General features: G+C 41.8%; 1 protein-coding gene across 50 annotated transcripts in view; it reads left to right on the top strand.

Annotated features, from left to right (window-relative positions):
• magi1b (membrane associated guanylate kinase, WW and PDZ domain containing 1b) overlaps window positions 1-16,770 on the top strand; it is a 150,595-nt gene that overhangs the window by 47,222 nt on the left and 86,603 nt on the right. For all 50 annotated transcript variants that reach the window (XM_085158493.1, XM_085158491.1, XM_085158492.1 and 47 more), the window contains exon 2: window positions 13,758-13,874. In XM_085158493.1, the coding sequence (XP_085014619.1) occupies window positions 13,758-13,874 (117 nt within the window). The remainder of the gene's footprint in view (window positions 1-13,757; window positions 13,875-16,770) is intronic.

The following is a 16,770-nucleotide window of genomic DNA, read 5'->3' as shown; positions in this document are numbered from 1 at the left end:
TCTTTTCTCTCTCGTCTTTGTTGATCACAAAGATTCATCACATGGTCACATGTCTTGGCTCTAAAATTGATAATCATGCCAGAGCATGGTGTTTGCCTGGGTTTGGGAGATTTAAGGTGGTATCTGGACAGCGTCCATGCTGACAGGTTTAAGATTAGGTGAGAGGATGATTTAAGGGTTATTCTTAGGCAGTATGGTGTAGGATTTGTTTTCTTTTTACTTTTTTAAGTTGTGCACATGCTGGGGAAAAGAAGTTGCTAGTTGTTTTAAGTCAAGGCATAATATGATGGCATGACTGAAGCTGTGCCCCAGCTGCAGAGATGAAATCTGCTTGTGATAAGTGGTACCATGATGCCCCACCTTCAGGCTCTTTTCAGTTGGATAAGGCATACCGTCTCAGTTTGGTGGTCTCCTTCCACAGGGTAATTTACATCTCAGAGGGTGAGAAAGTGTTGGCCTTGAATGCATGTCTTTGTGTTTACTTTTTGGCCTCTTCCAGTAATTTCCTTCAAAGAAAAACGTGGTGGTGGTAGAAATGCAGCAGTTTTTAAATTACGGTTATGAAATGGTCTGTCCATGATAAGCACACTTTAAAGGAAAATCTGAGCTTTCACATTTGACAGCCAGTCGAGCAGTTCAGCTTTTCCTGTTGACAGGAAGCAGTGGAGAAGAAGCTGCGACACGGGCAGAGCACAGTGTTGGGCGGTGGTGGTGGTGTTGGGGGGATGTGTCCTGTTCGTCAGTGCTTCGTCACCGTGGTTTGGAATTGGACCTTTGCAGTGGATTAAGGCGGTGAACTGGTGTCCTCAAACCTGGGCTCTCTCCAGCCTGAGCCTCTGGTGTAATACTGTGGTGCTAAGTGCTACACATGTCTCTGTGTGTGCATGTGTGCAGTCGGATTCTGCACATTCTCCTCCTGCCCTGGGTGTGTTAGAACAACTCGAGTTACATACGCAGATAGACGCAGTTTCACTTTAAGTGTCTCCCTACACATACACATAGACAAAGTGCAGCACATGGTTCATTGGGCTTCATCTTGGTCGTTGTGTTCTAGAGCTGGGAAATAACCGTAGATAAGCGTACGGGCAGCAGATGAACACACGCATGATGCACTCGTACGGCCTCATGCAAGGACACATGCGTTCACGAGGCAGGAGTGTGATGTGGAGTAATTGATGCATGAGAGCTTGCTGCCTGTGCAGGCACTCGGGCTTAAGAGTTTGGGTTTTTTGTGTGTGTGTGTGTTTGGTGCTGAATGCATGAGAGCGCCTCGCATTTTACCTAATGAATCTTGGTGTACTGCTGTTTGCTATGACAGTTTGCTTCTGAGTGTTTAGTAAATGTCTTGTTAATACCCAATGCACTGCTCATGCTCGTGTGTGTGTGTGTGTCATCCTGTCTGGCCTGGAGTCAGCTGTTAAGGGATGCAGGGCTGGATGAGCCATGCCTGATGCTGACCCAGAAACGACTGTAGACGTAACCGGCAGTGACTGCTGCCCTATTAGCCCACAACTCTGAAATTTCATAATGTTTGTGTGTGTGTGTGTGTGTGTGTGTGTGTGTGTGTGTGTGTGTAAGTAGGTATTTTCTAATACTTTTTCTTTTTTAACTATGGTATTCAGATAACATTTGTCAGCGTTTCCACAACAGAATAACACACAGCGTTACAAAGGTGGACAAAGTGATGATCAGCATGATGCACATCGGATAAGTTTGTGTTTCTCGCGTTCACAGTTTATGTCTCTAAGTGTGCGCGCGTGTGCGTTCTCATCCTGTTTCTAAAATTAGATCGGCCAGCAGATGTAGTTTGTTTCAGTGTTCATCCGCATGAGCAAGGCTGCGTTGCCTCTGTTCACACAACATCTTGAGCGCGTCTTGAGTCAGCAGTGCGACGGGAAAGTGGGTCAGTCATGCCCTCTTCAGGCATGAGACATGGATGGACAGATGGATGGAAAAAGAAGAGAAGGACTGGATGTAGATGTTGATGGCTCAAAGGATGTGGCAGAGGGAAGGAAATTTGTATTTTAATGATGGAAGGCAGGTCAAGTAAGGAATTGCATAAGAGGGTAAAGAGATGAGAGAGAACCGGAAGAGTTGGTTTGCTCTTCCAGATATGTAATAGAAAGAAGTTTATATCCATAAATCTACGATGCACAGCACAGAAAGGGCACACGTGACATTGAACTGACATTTTGCATGACAAGAACCTTCTTGTTTATACTGACTTTGTCTACTTTTGGGAATGTGCCTGCCAACAATGCATACCAGCTTGTTTGCATTTATAGCATCTTATCTCCAATTTGATTTAAATCCCGAAAGGTTTTTGGGTTTTGAAACCTGTAACCTGTAAAAACACTTAACTAGATGCACAAGTTTTACCTGTTTCACAAAGAGTTAAAAGTGAATGTCCACGATGGAGATTTTTTAAATCCAGGATGTTTTATTAAATCAATTTAGCAGAAGCAAACAAAAGGGTGCATCAAACAATAATAATAATCACTTAATAAACACTGGAATTATCCTGGCAACCTGTCCAGGACGTACCCCACCTCTTGCATGGCAGCTGGGCTAGACTCCAAAGGGTGGTCAGGCTTAATTATATAAAAACAAATTCTCATTCACTTAAAACGCTCTGTGGGATTCCTCTTCCTCTGAACTCGGCATGTTGTCAGATCAGCTCAGGAGACTCCTTTGGGGAATCTGTTTAGGTGTCTGTTGTAATTACAGTTGTTATTCGTGGCCACACCTCTAACCGAAGGCATCAGCAAACACAGCCAACAATCAGTATAAGCAAACAGGCTGTACAGCCACAGCACACACAGTCTCTCATACTTAATGATCCTGAGTGACATGTGCCCCCTGGTGGCAGACTTAATGAGCTCGCCCTGGGCTCCGAGGTGAGGCCGACTGTGGCAGACATTGTTTAATCATAGAGAATAACTGAGTCTTCCCCATGTGGCCAATTAGAAGCCAGGAAATCTGCAATGAACACAAGGAATCCCAACAGCTGGTTGTACAGTTGTAGACAGGCAGGAGGGACGTACCTCACTCTGGGTCTGTCTTTAATATGAACGCGCTTACAATAAGCCTCTCATTTCTCTGTGATTTGCTTTTTTCTTTATTATTTTCTTTATGACTTGATGTTTTCCTGACTTGCTTACATTTTTTTGTGTTTTGCTTTACTAGTTTGCTTGTGACACGGCTGTAATTCTGCCGCTTTTCACCCCATTCTTTAAGTTATTCCTCCCTTTAATCCATCCGTGGCTTTGACCAGTGGTTGGCCTGTCGATGCAGTGTTCGCCCACTGTGGTCCTGGGGTGACTTCACACACTGACTCTGATTACACCCCAGCAGATGCCCAATTTATCTTTCTCTGAAATGGAATAGAGCGTGTAGAGAGGCCAGGACGTATTATGGTAATTCATCTCAGCAATCTAAAGGGCCAATAAAGATGGACATTTTGGTCAGCACATAGTTAAGTTAGTTAGCTTAGAGACCTTTGTGGAGTTTGTTGTTCTGTATAGCTATTTCGATAAGCGCGTCATCACGACCAAAGGTTTCTTTTTATTATCTGAAGGTTCTTTTCAAAGCTCAACAATCTGATGTTGCTCGTGTCATCAGATATAATCCTTATGGTTGTATTATATTAGTTACATACAGACTAAATCTAGGACCTCTGAGAAACCACAGCACAATGAGGCATGTAATTAGCACTGTTACCTCTGTGCTTGTGCATGCATTTTGCAGAGCCGGGAGGTGGGAGATACTGATGATGCTGTAGTTAAAAATTGTACAATTTGTGTCTGTTTGGTCCTGATGGTCGTTGTTGCTTTTCATAACTTGTCCTTAATTGCATTAAGTGATGTATTATTTTGCATAAATCATCGAGTAGAAAAATTCACGTGTCATGCCGTAACCAGGTTAATAACAGAGCAGGGCTTTTATTTATAGTGGCGAGTTGTTCTAAAATGGGCTTTTCTTCAGCTGCCACATGTCTTTGTGGTTGTGTTGTACAAGAAGAGCACTTTGCTAAATGACAGTTGTTGTATTTGAAGGTTTAAGGTGGCTATGTCCCAGGATCCCCCTTATCTCTGTGTCTGTCTTCCCTATGTGCACACAGAGACCTCTGCCATCACATTTTTCACTGAGTGTAAACATTTTACTGCCTGTTCTTATTTATCTTACACGTTTTTGCCATCTTCCACTTTGAGTGGATTTTTCCTTCGTATCACAGTCCTGTGCTTCCCTTGTCTGTCTCTGGCTTAAAGCACAGGTCTTCCTTTCCAGCCGGGGACCTTATTCGTATCAGAGGGCCAATCAGTTGGACTGTCACAGGAGACTAGAACACTCATTGGTCTTGAAATGTTGCCTGTCAGTACATTAGGGACGGTGATGGAGAGGCAATTATCTCCAAAATACTTGTCTCAGAGGCTTTTACGTCAGTCAGTCAATAATCTCATTGTTAGCTGAGTAAATCCTGGCTTTAAATAAAGGAACCTCTTAATTAAGCAGTTATTATGATGTTGATTTACTTTGCATATTAACTTTATTTTGTTTTTTTTGGTTCTGTGGTGATCATGGAGACTGTAAAGGACTTCCCATTTAAATATATACAGATCCATGCATGATGGGTCCTCTCACTCACAAACCTAATCTGGAAGCCTCTTTGTTCGCACAGGCTCATACTGTATGTAGGAGGCATCAAAGCAATATTAATAACACAGAACTTATGGCACTGTTCAGCACCCACATAAATCTGGATCCAGCCACTGTTGTTATTATTTATAGTGTCTGAGTCCTTGGCTAGCGGATTGCTGGTGTTTGTCACATCAGACAGGTGCTCATATTGTGTAAATAATGGCCTTTATTTACACAATGGCCTTTACCAACTCGACGTCACTCACATGCATGCAGCACACACACAGTGCTCAAACCTGTGAATGGTCACATGATGTGCTTCTCACAGTCCACTGTCTGATTGCAGATGGGGAAGTGATATCTCTACTGCAGCCTTTTCTTGCCGCCCCACATGCTGATGTAAATCCTCTGAGGATTTCTTTCCCCTCTGTGAAGGACTGCAATCAATGAAAGCAATCTAGGAATATAGTAAACAGGCAAGCAGCTCTGGGACACGCAACCATATAGACAGGATTGAAAATGTGTCAGAGACTTAACCCTGATCGTGTTGGATCTGCTTTTTTTTCTGATCTGGACTCAACGAGGTGCATCTGAAGTACCAAACTTTGTATTTGTTGTTTTACCGCTGCACTGAAAAGACCATATCTCGTCCTGCATCTTCTGCGCTTTCACAGCCTCGGGTGCAAAGTGATGCACCTAATTTGAGACGCGTATACCGACAGCTGTGAAGATTTTCAAGAAACACGCTAGCAAACAAGCAATTTCTGTAGCAACCTCTCACAAAAAGATCTGATTTGCACTTAATTGAGTACCGTTTCTGACATTATGAGGACAACCTATGTTTCCTGATGGGCTCTGATGTTTTTCTTGCTATACTGGGCTGGTTAGGGGGAACAAAAATGCTGGTGAAAATGGATTTTCACTCTGAGAAAACAGATGGCTTTGTCATTCAGCCAAAGTCATATCCAGATACATTATTCAGCGTCTGAGTGCATTTAGTCCTCAATTTAGATCTCCGCTGTCTCATGCAGGCATTGATTGAGAAGCGGTGTACCCCTACCTCCGACCGAAAACTCATTCAGTCACACATTCACGCGATTTGTTGCAAACGCACAAGTACAACAGTATCCATATTGCTGTGTCTAACAATTGCATGGTTGCGTATGCGGGGCCGCTAGCAGTTCTTTTTAAAGAAATCGTGACACAAAACCGCAAACCCAACACATTGACTTAAACTCACGTCTCAGAGCGCTGAAGGCAGTCTGTGATCTTTTCACTTCAGTTAGTCACTGCAAAGACCACTTTTGAGTTTCACAGAGTTTCACAGTACCTCTGATGTGCAGACTTGATTACATTTTTCAGTTAACTGTAAGGTATAGGGATGGGTATCGTTTAGGTTTTATCTGATACCGGTGCCAAACCGGTACTTTTGAAACGGTGCCGGTGCTTAAACGGTGCTCGAACCGGTGCTTAAAGAATGGAGAACACAAAATTGGTCCAAAAACCTCTCATGTTCAGCTGTTTTTTTTAGTAAAAAGATAACAATGTTAGCCTTTTCTGCAGCTATAGGGCATATATGGTATCACTCTTGGCTGGAAGCAGTGCTTTAACAATGGAAAAAACAAAAACTTTATCCAAAAACCTCTCATGTTTAACTGTTTCCCACTTTTTATTTGGTCATTTTTGCCTTTTTGGCCAGGGTGAAGGGAGTATCTGCCATCAAACAAGAAGACAGCCGCATGTAGCTATGATGATGTTTGCTAGTTCACCTTACATACATTAATGTAATAACGTGGTTAGCCTACTCAACGTAAATTATACACGAACAACATTAAGCTACTCACGCAGAGAAGAACGGCTGCTGCTGCCATCATCATCCTCATCATTTCTGCTACACTGGCAGGGCTAGGGGCCAGGACTCTACTCTTCAGCTTTTTGGGGGATGCTGCTAACTCTTCGTCCGATAACAGGCACCACACCTGCAGTAGATGCGCTCGGTGTGAGGTCTCGCAGCAAGCTATCAAATACGGCGCATTTTTCGGCTTTTAAAAAAAACGCTATGCGTCGCCAGGTGTTTCATCGGATTTCAGGTGTTACCTCCTTTCCACAGTATCACCTTAAAGCACTTGTTGCAGGCTGCTGAGTTTGCATCTTTTGCTGTGAAGTACAGCAAGACTTTTGACCGCTTCGCCTTGGGCATTTTTAACCTGTAGCTCTGCTCTAAAAGAACGTACGTACCTGGACCCGCCTACTATCCCCGGAAACGTAAAATGATTGGCTAGAATTCAAAGTGTATCACATCTCAGGAAAAAAAAAGCACCGAAATGTGCGCTGCTTTTCGGTCTGGTTACTACCGTTTATGTCAGAACCGGTGCCATCATGGCACCGGATACCGGTACCCATCCCTAGTAAGGTATACATCTCAACATTGTTTTTCAACTAATCTTTTTAGCATCCACACACCTCAATCAGTTTTGCATCGGTAATTTGTCCGTGAGGTTATAGTACCGATGTCTCACTGCAGCCATTTAAGATTATGGTTCATGTAGCTCATCTTGTAACTATTGCGGCAGATTATTTATTTATTTATTTTTACCTTTAAGCTCTAAACTTCATTTTAGTTCTTGTTTAGTCTGAAGTCTTTGTAGCTGTGATATTTCAGTCTCTTTGTTGACATTTTTATCAGTTCAAGCAATATTTTACATGTGAAGGAGCCATGCATACGTTTAGAGTAAGTCGCAATTTCTTTATATTGCACCGAGCAGCACATTTACATTAAAAACTCAGTTCCATGCATCACTGTTCTTAATGTGGCTCATGATCCATTTTTTTGCTTTTTTCTTGTATTTTTGTAAAGCATTGATAGTCCAGAGGGGGGCAGCAGACTATGCCTTGCTGTCTCCCATCACCACCTTTTACCACAGCCTGTACTCATCTGGCAGCTGTTGCTATGGATACAGAGCCCATCTATTGCTGTGATGCAAGCCACATCTAATAGAGCAACCTAGGGGGTAGTGTTGAGTTCAAAGACGGGCTTGTTCGCACAGACACACATGCCTGTCTGCTCTGTGAATGTGAAATCTCTGCCTGGTGGTTTGGGAGTTCTTTTTCAAAGGTCTGTTCATTATAGTAATATCTTGACAACGACCTTAATAAAAAACTTAGAAGGGAAAGTATTTCTGCCATCCTCATTTTACCATGTTTTTCACCCGCAGGGATCTACATAATCTCTGCTGGTGCACACAGACCTAACCATGGTGGTTTAGTTATCGGTGATAATATGGATGCGAACTATCTAGAGGTCACTGGTCGAGGGTCACATTCGTCTCTCTCTGACTTCTCTGCCTGTTTCTTAATCATTATGACATATGGCTAAGCTTTGATCAGGGGTGATGAAAATGTTAAGTGTAGATAGCTGCTGAGTTAAATCAATTAAATGCTGATTAGCCCCGATTATCTGATTAACTAGAGCCATGGATGGACTGCTCACTTAAGAGATGATTATATAAGACATGACTCTGGGCAGCTTGTGTACATAGCTAAATTTAACTTGTAGTAGGTCAAGTTGGGATGGCATGAATCCATTTGACTTTAAAGCCGGCTATGTCCCACTTTGGAGGAACTAAATTTAACAATAAACAGCCCAGAGAAAGGGAGGATTTAGTTCTAATCATAGCTTTTGCCTGGCAACATGCCCCTTGATGTTCAAAAGACAATTCGTGAGAGGAGGACGGAGGAAAAAAAAAGTTATTTGTTACCTTGTGTGCCAGACTGTTTGTGTATTCTACATCGATACGACACCCAGTGCCCAGCCAAACATGGTGGCACTGCCAAGTCTGGCTTGGCTAAGTGTAAAACAGGCTGGCATCCTCGCTGGCATATGACAGTGTTTTCTGCTTTGTCACTTTGTGTTGCTTTGTGTTAAGAGGACGATTGCATCTACCATTGCCCGCTGCGAAGACCGAACCTGCGGTCAAAATCGTTAGATGCCTCTGCACAAAGAGCCTTATAAGCAGTGCTGGAAATGCATTTCATTCAGAGCGGTGGGGAATTTATGGTTATAATAAGACCTGCATCCTGATGTCCAACTATAAATTCTAAACTGTAAATAAACTCTATCTTACTGCAGGTTTTAGTACCAGGGTTAGTATGTTTTATAAAGTCATTTTGCAGCTATGAAATAACTTCATGGACATAATTTGCAATTGGAAAAAAAAAAAAGGTGATAAATCACAATGCAGACTATTGCAAAATGTTAAAAATCAGGTGAGGGCATCACCGTCAGATGGTGGGTTCTACCTGCGAGGAGCATCGTTGAAAACTGATGATCAATCCAATGGCTGACGAGGTTTCTCACTCTGTATCAAAGTGGACAGAAAGATGTACCAACTGGCCTATAAGTGCTATGTTTCCTTGAGCTGTGGCATGAGCACTCAGTCTGTTTTGACATCTTTTTCCTCTTGCCACATCGGAGAAAATTAGAAATGATAGTTTTAGTTTTCTGCAAGTTATTGAGAGTAATGTGAGCGGGGAAAAACACACTCTCTTATGCGAGTACTTGTCTGGAATTACATGTAGAGCATGTCAAGCTTCCATTATGGGATTCTTCCAGTAAAAGTAATCAACTTTAAGTACGTTTGGATTTTGGCCTGAGCCCAGGTCCTGAATGGACAACCTCAGCTACTTTAAAACTGTGCAAACATGTAAGATTAATTTTAGGATCAGCAGCAGGGTTATGTAGCCAACGTGTAGCTGTAGGTTGCTGGATATCAGGCCAGCTTTTTGGGGGCTCCCCCACTATGCAATGCCATTCCTTGTCTAGAGTGTAACGGGTGCGTGACTCCTCCCATTACTAAATCAGCAGAAATCGGTCAAACCTTTCCTTTCTTACTAAGGCTGCCCCGCGAGCAAGGAGGATCGAGTTTCAATGAAGTTTGCTTTTTCCATGCTGTGAATACAGATGTCAACTGCCAGCGGAGGGTCTAGCTGGTGCCACGGCTGGCTATGCATGTCTGAGCAGGGACTTGGCTGGCTGATCACAGCCGAGGGGTGCCGGGCTGGGTTCAGTGGGGGAAGATGCCTGGAAAGTAGAGGGCTTTCCACATTTCAGCTATTTCTAAAAACTCTTTTGATGTTTTGCCTGGCTTACTCTGATGTTCACGTTCTGTGTGACAGACCCTGCCTTTCTCTGTCTTGTATAAAAAAACCTTCTCGCTCACCTCCCTTCTGTTGTAGATTGCACGTCTCCGGTCAGGAAATCTCGCTTGTTTCAGTGGGATTATGGAAAATCTATAACAGGTGGGCTTTGTTTTAAGGATACGTCTTTTCTAATTATGTGTTTGCAGTATGATTTGGGTGGGTGGCCTCTGGGCTAAATGGTCTCTGAATTCTAGTCTGCTGCCTGCCTGCTCTTTGTTCCATCATGTTCATAGAGTTTGGTGATGTTTTTGTGTTAATAATTGAATTACAGGTAAAATCATCAGGGCATCAGAACTAAAACTATCTGAAATTAAAGCTCAGAACTAAAACTGAAAGACTTTTAAGATGTTCGTTTTACATACAGAAACGGCGCTATTTGCCATCACAGCCAGAGTCATTGGTGGTACCAAAACAGCACCTTGGTAGCAGTTAATGGTTTTAATGTATACTTGGCAGTCTTTTTAAGGAGCTGACTAGCTGTCTTTAAGGTTTAAGGAGAGGTGATCATGAGAGGTATCATGTTGACCTGACAGATTGCTGGTTCACTATCCACTCAATAACAGTGGATTTTTCTTTTTTTTTTTTTACTACCGTTTCATCAACCAAAACATATTTGGAGGCAAAAGACTCAAAAGAATCTCACGTTGTTGGATCACTTAAGGATAGTGGTTTTAAAGTACTCAGCTGGGAAGGGAAAGGCAATAGGAAATGTGGTCGAATGGTATTTGACCTCATACCAGAAACAGAGTACATCGTGTAGCTGCAGAAAGAGGTTCATTTGACTCCTGAACCTCATGCATACTTGGTCCCAGCAGACATCTAAGTACCGGCCAAGGAAAAGCTAGTGGTCACTCATCCTGCACTTCTTGTAGAACATTGTTTAAGATGGTGTGCTTTTATTTGGCTTGCATTTAAAGCATGGAAGTAATAGTACCACAGTGTGCAGGAAGATTGGGGGTTTGGCTGTACTTCTACTGTCCTTTCTGGTGGACCTTAAGATTAACTTCGCCACTCATGGTTTAAATGTCGGGAGAATTCGTAGTGTCCAACTACATTAGAAGAAAAGAATAATTTAACCTGTGATGGGAAGCTTGTGCTCGACAGTGTGAAAAGATGTAAATATTATCAGCATCTCCTTCAGCCAGGATCTACTGTTAGCTAGCTGTATGTTTCTTTTGGCTGCCAAATGCAGACTTTAGATTAAAAAAATCGTTTGTGGGCCTTGTGATTTCTGAAAAGAGACTGATTCAGTTTTGTTTTTTCCTTATTTTGTATTTGCTTTGAGTTCCAAGGCAAGTAACATCTAAGTTGACTTGATTTGCTTCTCACATCTGGATCTTGTATCCTGAACAAATCCTAATTGTATTTTTATTTTGCTTTGTTTTATTCTGTTTACATACTCGACATTCTTTTTGATTTTAAATGAAAGTCAAGAGCAGATGTGCCAGATGAAATATATTAGGACTTGATCTTTGGCATAGAGTCCTAATATGGAGCTCTAGCAAGTAATTTAATTTTTAAGGGAAAAAAGGCTTAAGCAGCTTCCTTGTAATGGTGAGCTTTAGTACCAGCCTGGTCTATGCAGGTAGTTGAAATTGGGTCAGACTTTTCCCTAAATGCTTACCGTTAAATGCCATATTTTGACACCAGGTGAGGATCAGTGGATAGCCTTAATTGTCAGCTCTGTACAGGAGAAAAAGGATGACAGATAGCGCTATCTACTTAATCAACATGTCCCAATGTAATTATTTTCTTATCATTTACTACTCTGGCAGTCCTTTAGGGTCTTGTTATTCATACTTTTGTGACTTTGAAGGATGGCTGCTCATTTTTACGAAAGCATCGTTGTTCCATCAAGATAATGGCACACAGAGAGTTGGGGGAGGACAGACTCAACGTAACTGGATTAGCTCTTATGCAATAGTTCCTTGAGGTGCTGTTGATGGCACACCCATCACCAACCACGTAAAAGGATTGTGCTAGCTTTCTTAAGCCTGCCTGCTTCATCTGAAAGAGTGACTCATCTTTTAATCAGCCAAAATAATGTGTACTGATGATGCACAAAAGCTGCTGCTGAGTTTGATGAGCACTTGGTTTCGAGCCTGATTGGAACTGCAGAATTCAGCATTTTTGGATCCTTATTTATATTAGTGGCTACACCTCTTTATGGCTAAAAATATGCCACAATATTGAGTTAACATTACTAGGAAAAACCTAAATTGTACTATGTTGTGCCGTCATTCACTTTGGGTGACCTTTTAGTGATATTGCAGGGAGTCCAGTCCGAATTTCACACTGGGTCACACAATCAGTCTGAAGTCTGGCAGTAAGGAGTACCCACAGCTCTCTAGTAATTGTGTACATGAGCACATCAGAGAGTGCGTTAGGCTCTCTGTTGGCGTGAGAGTTAGCTTGTGACCTGTTGTGAGGATTACAACTGAGTGATATGTCTGTATGGGACTGTGCCAGGAGCAGCATACCCTCCCAACAGCAAGCTCAGATAGTGATGGAAGACTTGACCTCTTTTTATAGACAGCTTACGCATCATCGATTAGTAAAACTGATTTATAACGGTTCACGTTTGCGGTGGTCGAAGACCCCAGTTTATTTATAACTGAGTCAATTACATTTCAATACATGAAGCTGGATTAACTCCTAGTAAGGAACCCTGCTATAAAAAGTGTGATCTACAGATGCTTTTTTTTTTTTTTTTTTTTTTTTTTTATAGAAATCAAGAGAAATATTAAATGTGAACTTTTTATCTAAAATAGAAAAATGAAGATGAGAAAAAAAAACGACAAATTCAGAGGAACAACAGTTAAATGTGTTCTATGCTGACATTTTAATTACCCGACTGCTTCCAAACCACAATTTGATAATTTGCCCATATGTTTCTGCATCTACTTTGTGCTCCTTCATGTATATTGTCATGCATCACAGACAACATATTTGGTCACAATCAAATAAAAGGCAGACGCATCATACCTGGGCCTGTGCATGTTGTGCTTCCATTGTAGGTTCATATCATTAAAAACAAAAACAATATTTTCTGCTAACCAATGCAGAATGCTCTTCTGTACTTTGGTAACAATCTCAATCATCTTATTAAACACACACACCGGCACGCATGTACACACACATACACACACGTACACACAGTTTCCATGGAAACAGAAACCAGGGCCTTTTATGATTGGTTGTTTGCCCAAGACAACCAAAAATGGTCTCGGCAGCCATGCAAAGATGGGAGATACATCATTTGTATAATGAGTAATGGGACATACACTAATGAAGAAAATAAGATGTTTGTTGTTGCCTGAAGAAGTCTTGTCACGAAATTGTCATTGAGTATAAATTGAGTATAAAACCCAGTTTTTCAGTCTGTTTAGGGTGACGGCAGACATCTCGGCTCTCTTTTTTTCTGTTATGCTCTCAGACTTGCATGTGATACGTTTGAACAGGCGTGGAACTGCCACTAACGTGGACAGTATCTGTAATAACCACACACAGGCACAGATTCGGGAGCAAACACACACACATATGGACACTTTCCCCCCATGCTGCCGTTTAGTTGCCTAATGTGTGTCTGAGGTGCAGATGGCTAATCGGTAGGAGGGCTGCTTCTGTGTTAGCCATGGTGCTAGCAGTCTTAGATTTGGCTGGTCCTGGCCTGCTGGAGCGAGAGTGAGCGGCCAGCTACCCCCTCTCAGTGACGATGGCAAGTGTACAATTCACGGCTGTGCACTCGCTCAGCATCGAGCTTTACTGTAGTTGCAGGATAAACCTTTGTATTTCTTTTCACTGGAGCTAAGCGGTGTGGTCATTTGACGCAGTGTCACTTTGGCTCTTGTGATGTTTTTATGTGTGCTGGCCTGCTTTTTACTTCAGTTGTTTTGATACATTTGTGTTCACAATCACAGGAAGCAAGCTGACCAAGGACCTGAAGCAGTATCTGAGCCAGCGCTTCCAGAAGTCCTCGCCTGACCACGAACTGCAGCAGACGATCAGAGACAACCTCTACCGTCACGCCGTGCCTTGTGAGTCCATGACATGTCTTTTGCTAAATCCTTCTTGTGTCTTTCACAGTCCGTTCTTTTTAATAAGTATGCATTCAAGAAATGTTTGAGACTTGCATCAAAACACATAATTAAACAAATCATACAAACGCATACATCAAAGTCTGTCCAAGTACAGTATACATCTTCAGAAGATTCTAGGGTACGTGACCATCAGTCATTTATCCAGTGCTCTTCCTCTTCCTCACATTAGCAACGATATTCTTTAAGAACATCACTATTGATCAGTCTTATGCACATGATTAACCATCCCTAAACACTGTTTAAGCAGTAGCATTTACCATTACTAGGGGACAGTGTTGTGTAAGCATCCAAACAAAATCAGAAAACTGTTTGTTTAGGTCATTGCAAACCACCGTCTCACATCCAGGCTTCATTAGTTTTAGATCCATGTATGAATGAGTTTGCTTGACTCACACAGACCCTTTACCGCTGTTTCTAATTAAGCCTGATTGTTTGTCTTTAGACCATTATTGGCCGTGCAATTAGCGGGACTGATTGCTTCATATCCTCTTCCTGAAAAACCTTAATCATGGCTTCATCTGTTTAATCACACAACATTTCTGTTCATCCTGCTCTTCTGCCTTCTTTCCAAAGTAATCATCGACTAGTTGACACAAAGTTAGGCATGCTGCACGCACCACCCATCCTGTCAAGTAACGTCCAGTTAGATCAAGGGAAAAATATCTGCTGTTTCCACAATGGAGAGTGTAGTCTGTGTAGGGTCAAGTTTGTGAAGACATTTTACCGCTCATCCAAGAATATTCTTCACTTATTTGCACATTTATGGTTTCTGAATAAGTTGAAAGTTGGATTTTTCCTGCTGCCAGTAGGAACACCTTCTCAACTCGGATGTCCTACTCAGAAAGTTTGAGCAGCCCAGAGTTAACAGTCCATGATGGCGGCATTGAACAGAACTTTGAAACTTCTCTGTAATGCCACTGTTGTGTGTTTGTGACTCACTAAATAAGCCATACTCAGAGCACTGACCAGGCAATATCCATGAATGTGCTTTTAAGTGCAAAAAACAAGTGTTTTGCTGAACTGCTAGTAATACCTGGATTGCTCTGCCTTGTTTTTCGTGTTTTTCGGAATTTGCTAACTCAGGAGTGGCGTCACTCCCGAGTTCTGTGGTTTCTGGAATGCAGCGTTAACCCTATCATAACTCTATCATATTGCCTATTGAGATCCATGTAGGTGAGGTGTGAGTGTTGGAGTTAAAGAACCTGGGAGGAGGTCTTAAGACTGCATTGTAAGTGGCTGATAGCTGGTATCATAAGCCACCACCTCTATTCACCTTTTTGTTTTTTACTTAAGAAGCCTCTTGGATGAGAGATAACATGTCTTTGCAAACCTCAAAAAGTAGATTTGCCTTCTTTATACCAGCATATAAGACGATGAATAGCCTAGTAGTATCTCATGACCACTGGATCAATAAAGGCAGTAAATATAGTACCTGTAGCTTCATCAGCATCCCTCTATCACTAACCAGTATCTTCTCTGGTTGGATAATCCAGGAATAGAGGCCTGGTGTCTTTGTGTTTTTTCTTAGTGTTGATGTAGCAGCAGCTATTTGAAAGCACATTTATTTTCTAATGCCGCATATTTCTCTCATATCTACTGCTTCAAAGTGGAATTAGACATTTGAAGTTTCATTCTCTGCTCCAGGAAAAAAAACACTTGAATACAGTGTTGGTGCTAATGATGTGGCGTTATTGTATAAACAACATAATAGCATTCTTATAGATAGATGATATTCCTAGAGTAGATTGATGCCTGATGCCTGATGCCAATTTTGACTTAAACTTGAATTGCACATGACATTGAAAGTGGTCCAGTTGGACCAATCAGAGGATAGTGAATCATTATCCTGCTGCTCGAGTTGGAAATCCCTACTTATCGTGGTTACAGAATGCCTGACTTATAATAAGCGAGGGGGAAAGAGCAAAACTGCATAAATGATTGGCTTGTCTGCAAATGTCTCTACTCAGCATTTTAATATTTGCATCTGTGGTGCAGTGATATAGTGATCTTTAGTAATATCCATCAGTCTCACAATAGCAATATTACATAATTTCACAATCTCCACAATAAAAACTTTGTTTGTTTTTTTGTTTTGTTTTTTAGTATAAATTAAAATCCACAGTATGCAAATTGCAATGAAAGTGTTCATCAGTGTTATTCAACAGCTAAATGGTTTCCGTGTCCTCGCCATATTGGATTTTAAGTTCATTCTTTTGGAATTGGATTTGAAAAGGATCTGCCGAAGGATGAAAATGTTCATGGTTCTTATCAGCTGGCTTTCTTTAATTAGTTTATTCATGGTCTCTCACACAAATTACTATCTGACTTTGTCTGCATTACCTCCACCGCCATATGTCAACTAGACACTGGTAGATGGTGGGAGGGGCCGGCCGTTTTAATTACGGAGTGGTCCGAGGCACACCAGTAAAAACCTCGCTGCTGTTGGCAGCAAACGGTGCATGAAGGTGTTCTCCGGGCCACATGTTTAATGGGACTCTAAGGTTTTCATTGTCATGGCTCGTAGTGGAGAGTCCATCTTTTACCAGAATATTGAATTCAGAGATGCTTTGCAACAGCTTAATGATTTCTTTGTGTTATTTGAGGTCATGTTGCATGGGGCAGTGACTAAATGTATCCTTATGCCCATCACAGTCAGAGCAAAAAGCATGTGTTTGTGAAATGGGCGTGTTTGCATTTGACCTGCAGTTGTGTGAGGTCAGTGTTTATCTTTGTTTATAATGGTCGAATCCTTGATCAAGGCGCTTTCACATGTTCCTGTGCTCGTGTGATTTTTAAGCAAACAACAGGTGGAGAAACAGAAGGAGAGAGAGGT

Source organism: Neolamprologus multifasciatus, chromosome 5 (genome assembly GCF_963576455.1).
Source record: "Neolamprologus multifasciatus chromosome 5, fNeoMul1.2, whole genome shotgun sequence".
Lineage (NCBI taxonomy): Eukaryota > Metazoa > Chordata > Actinopteri > Cichliformes > Cichlidae > Neolamprologus > Neolamprologus multifasciatus.
This window is presented reverse-complemented; position numbering and strand designations above follow the sequence as displayed.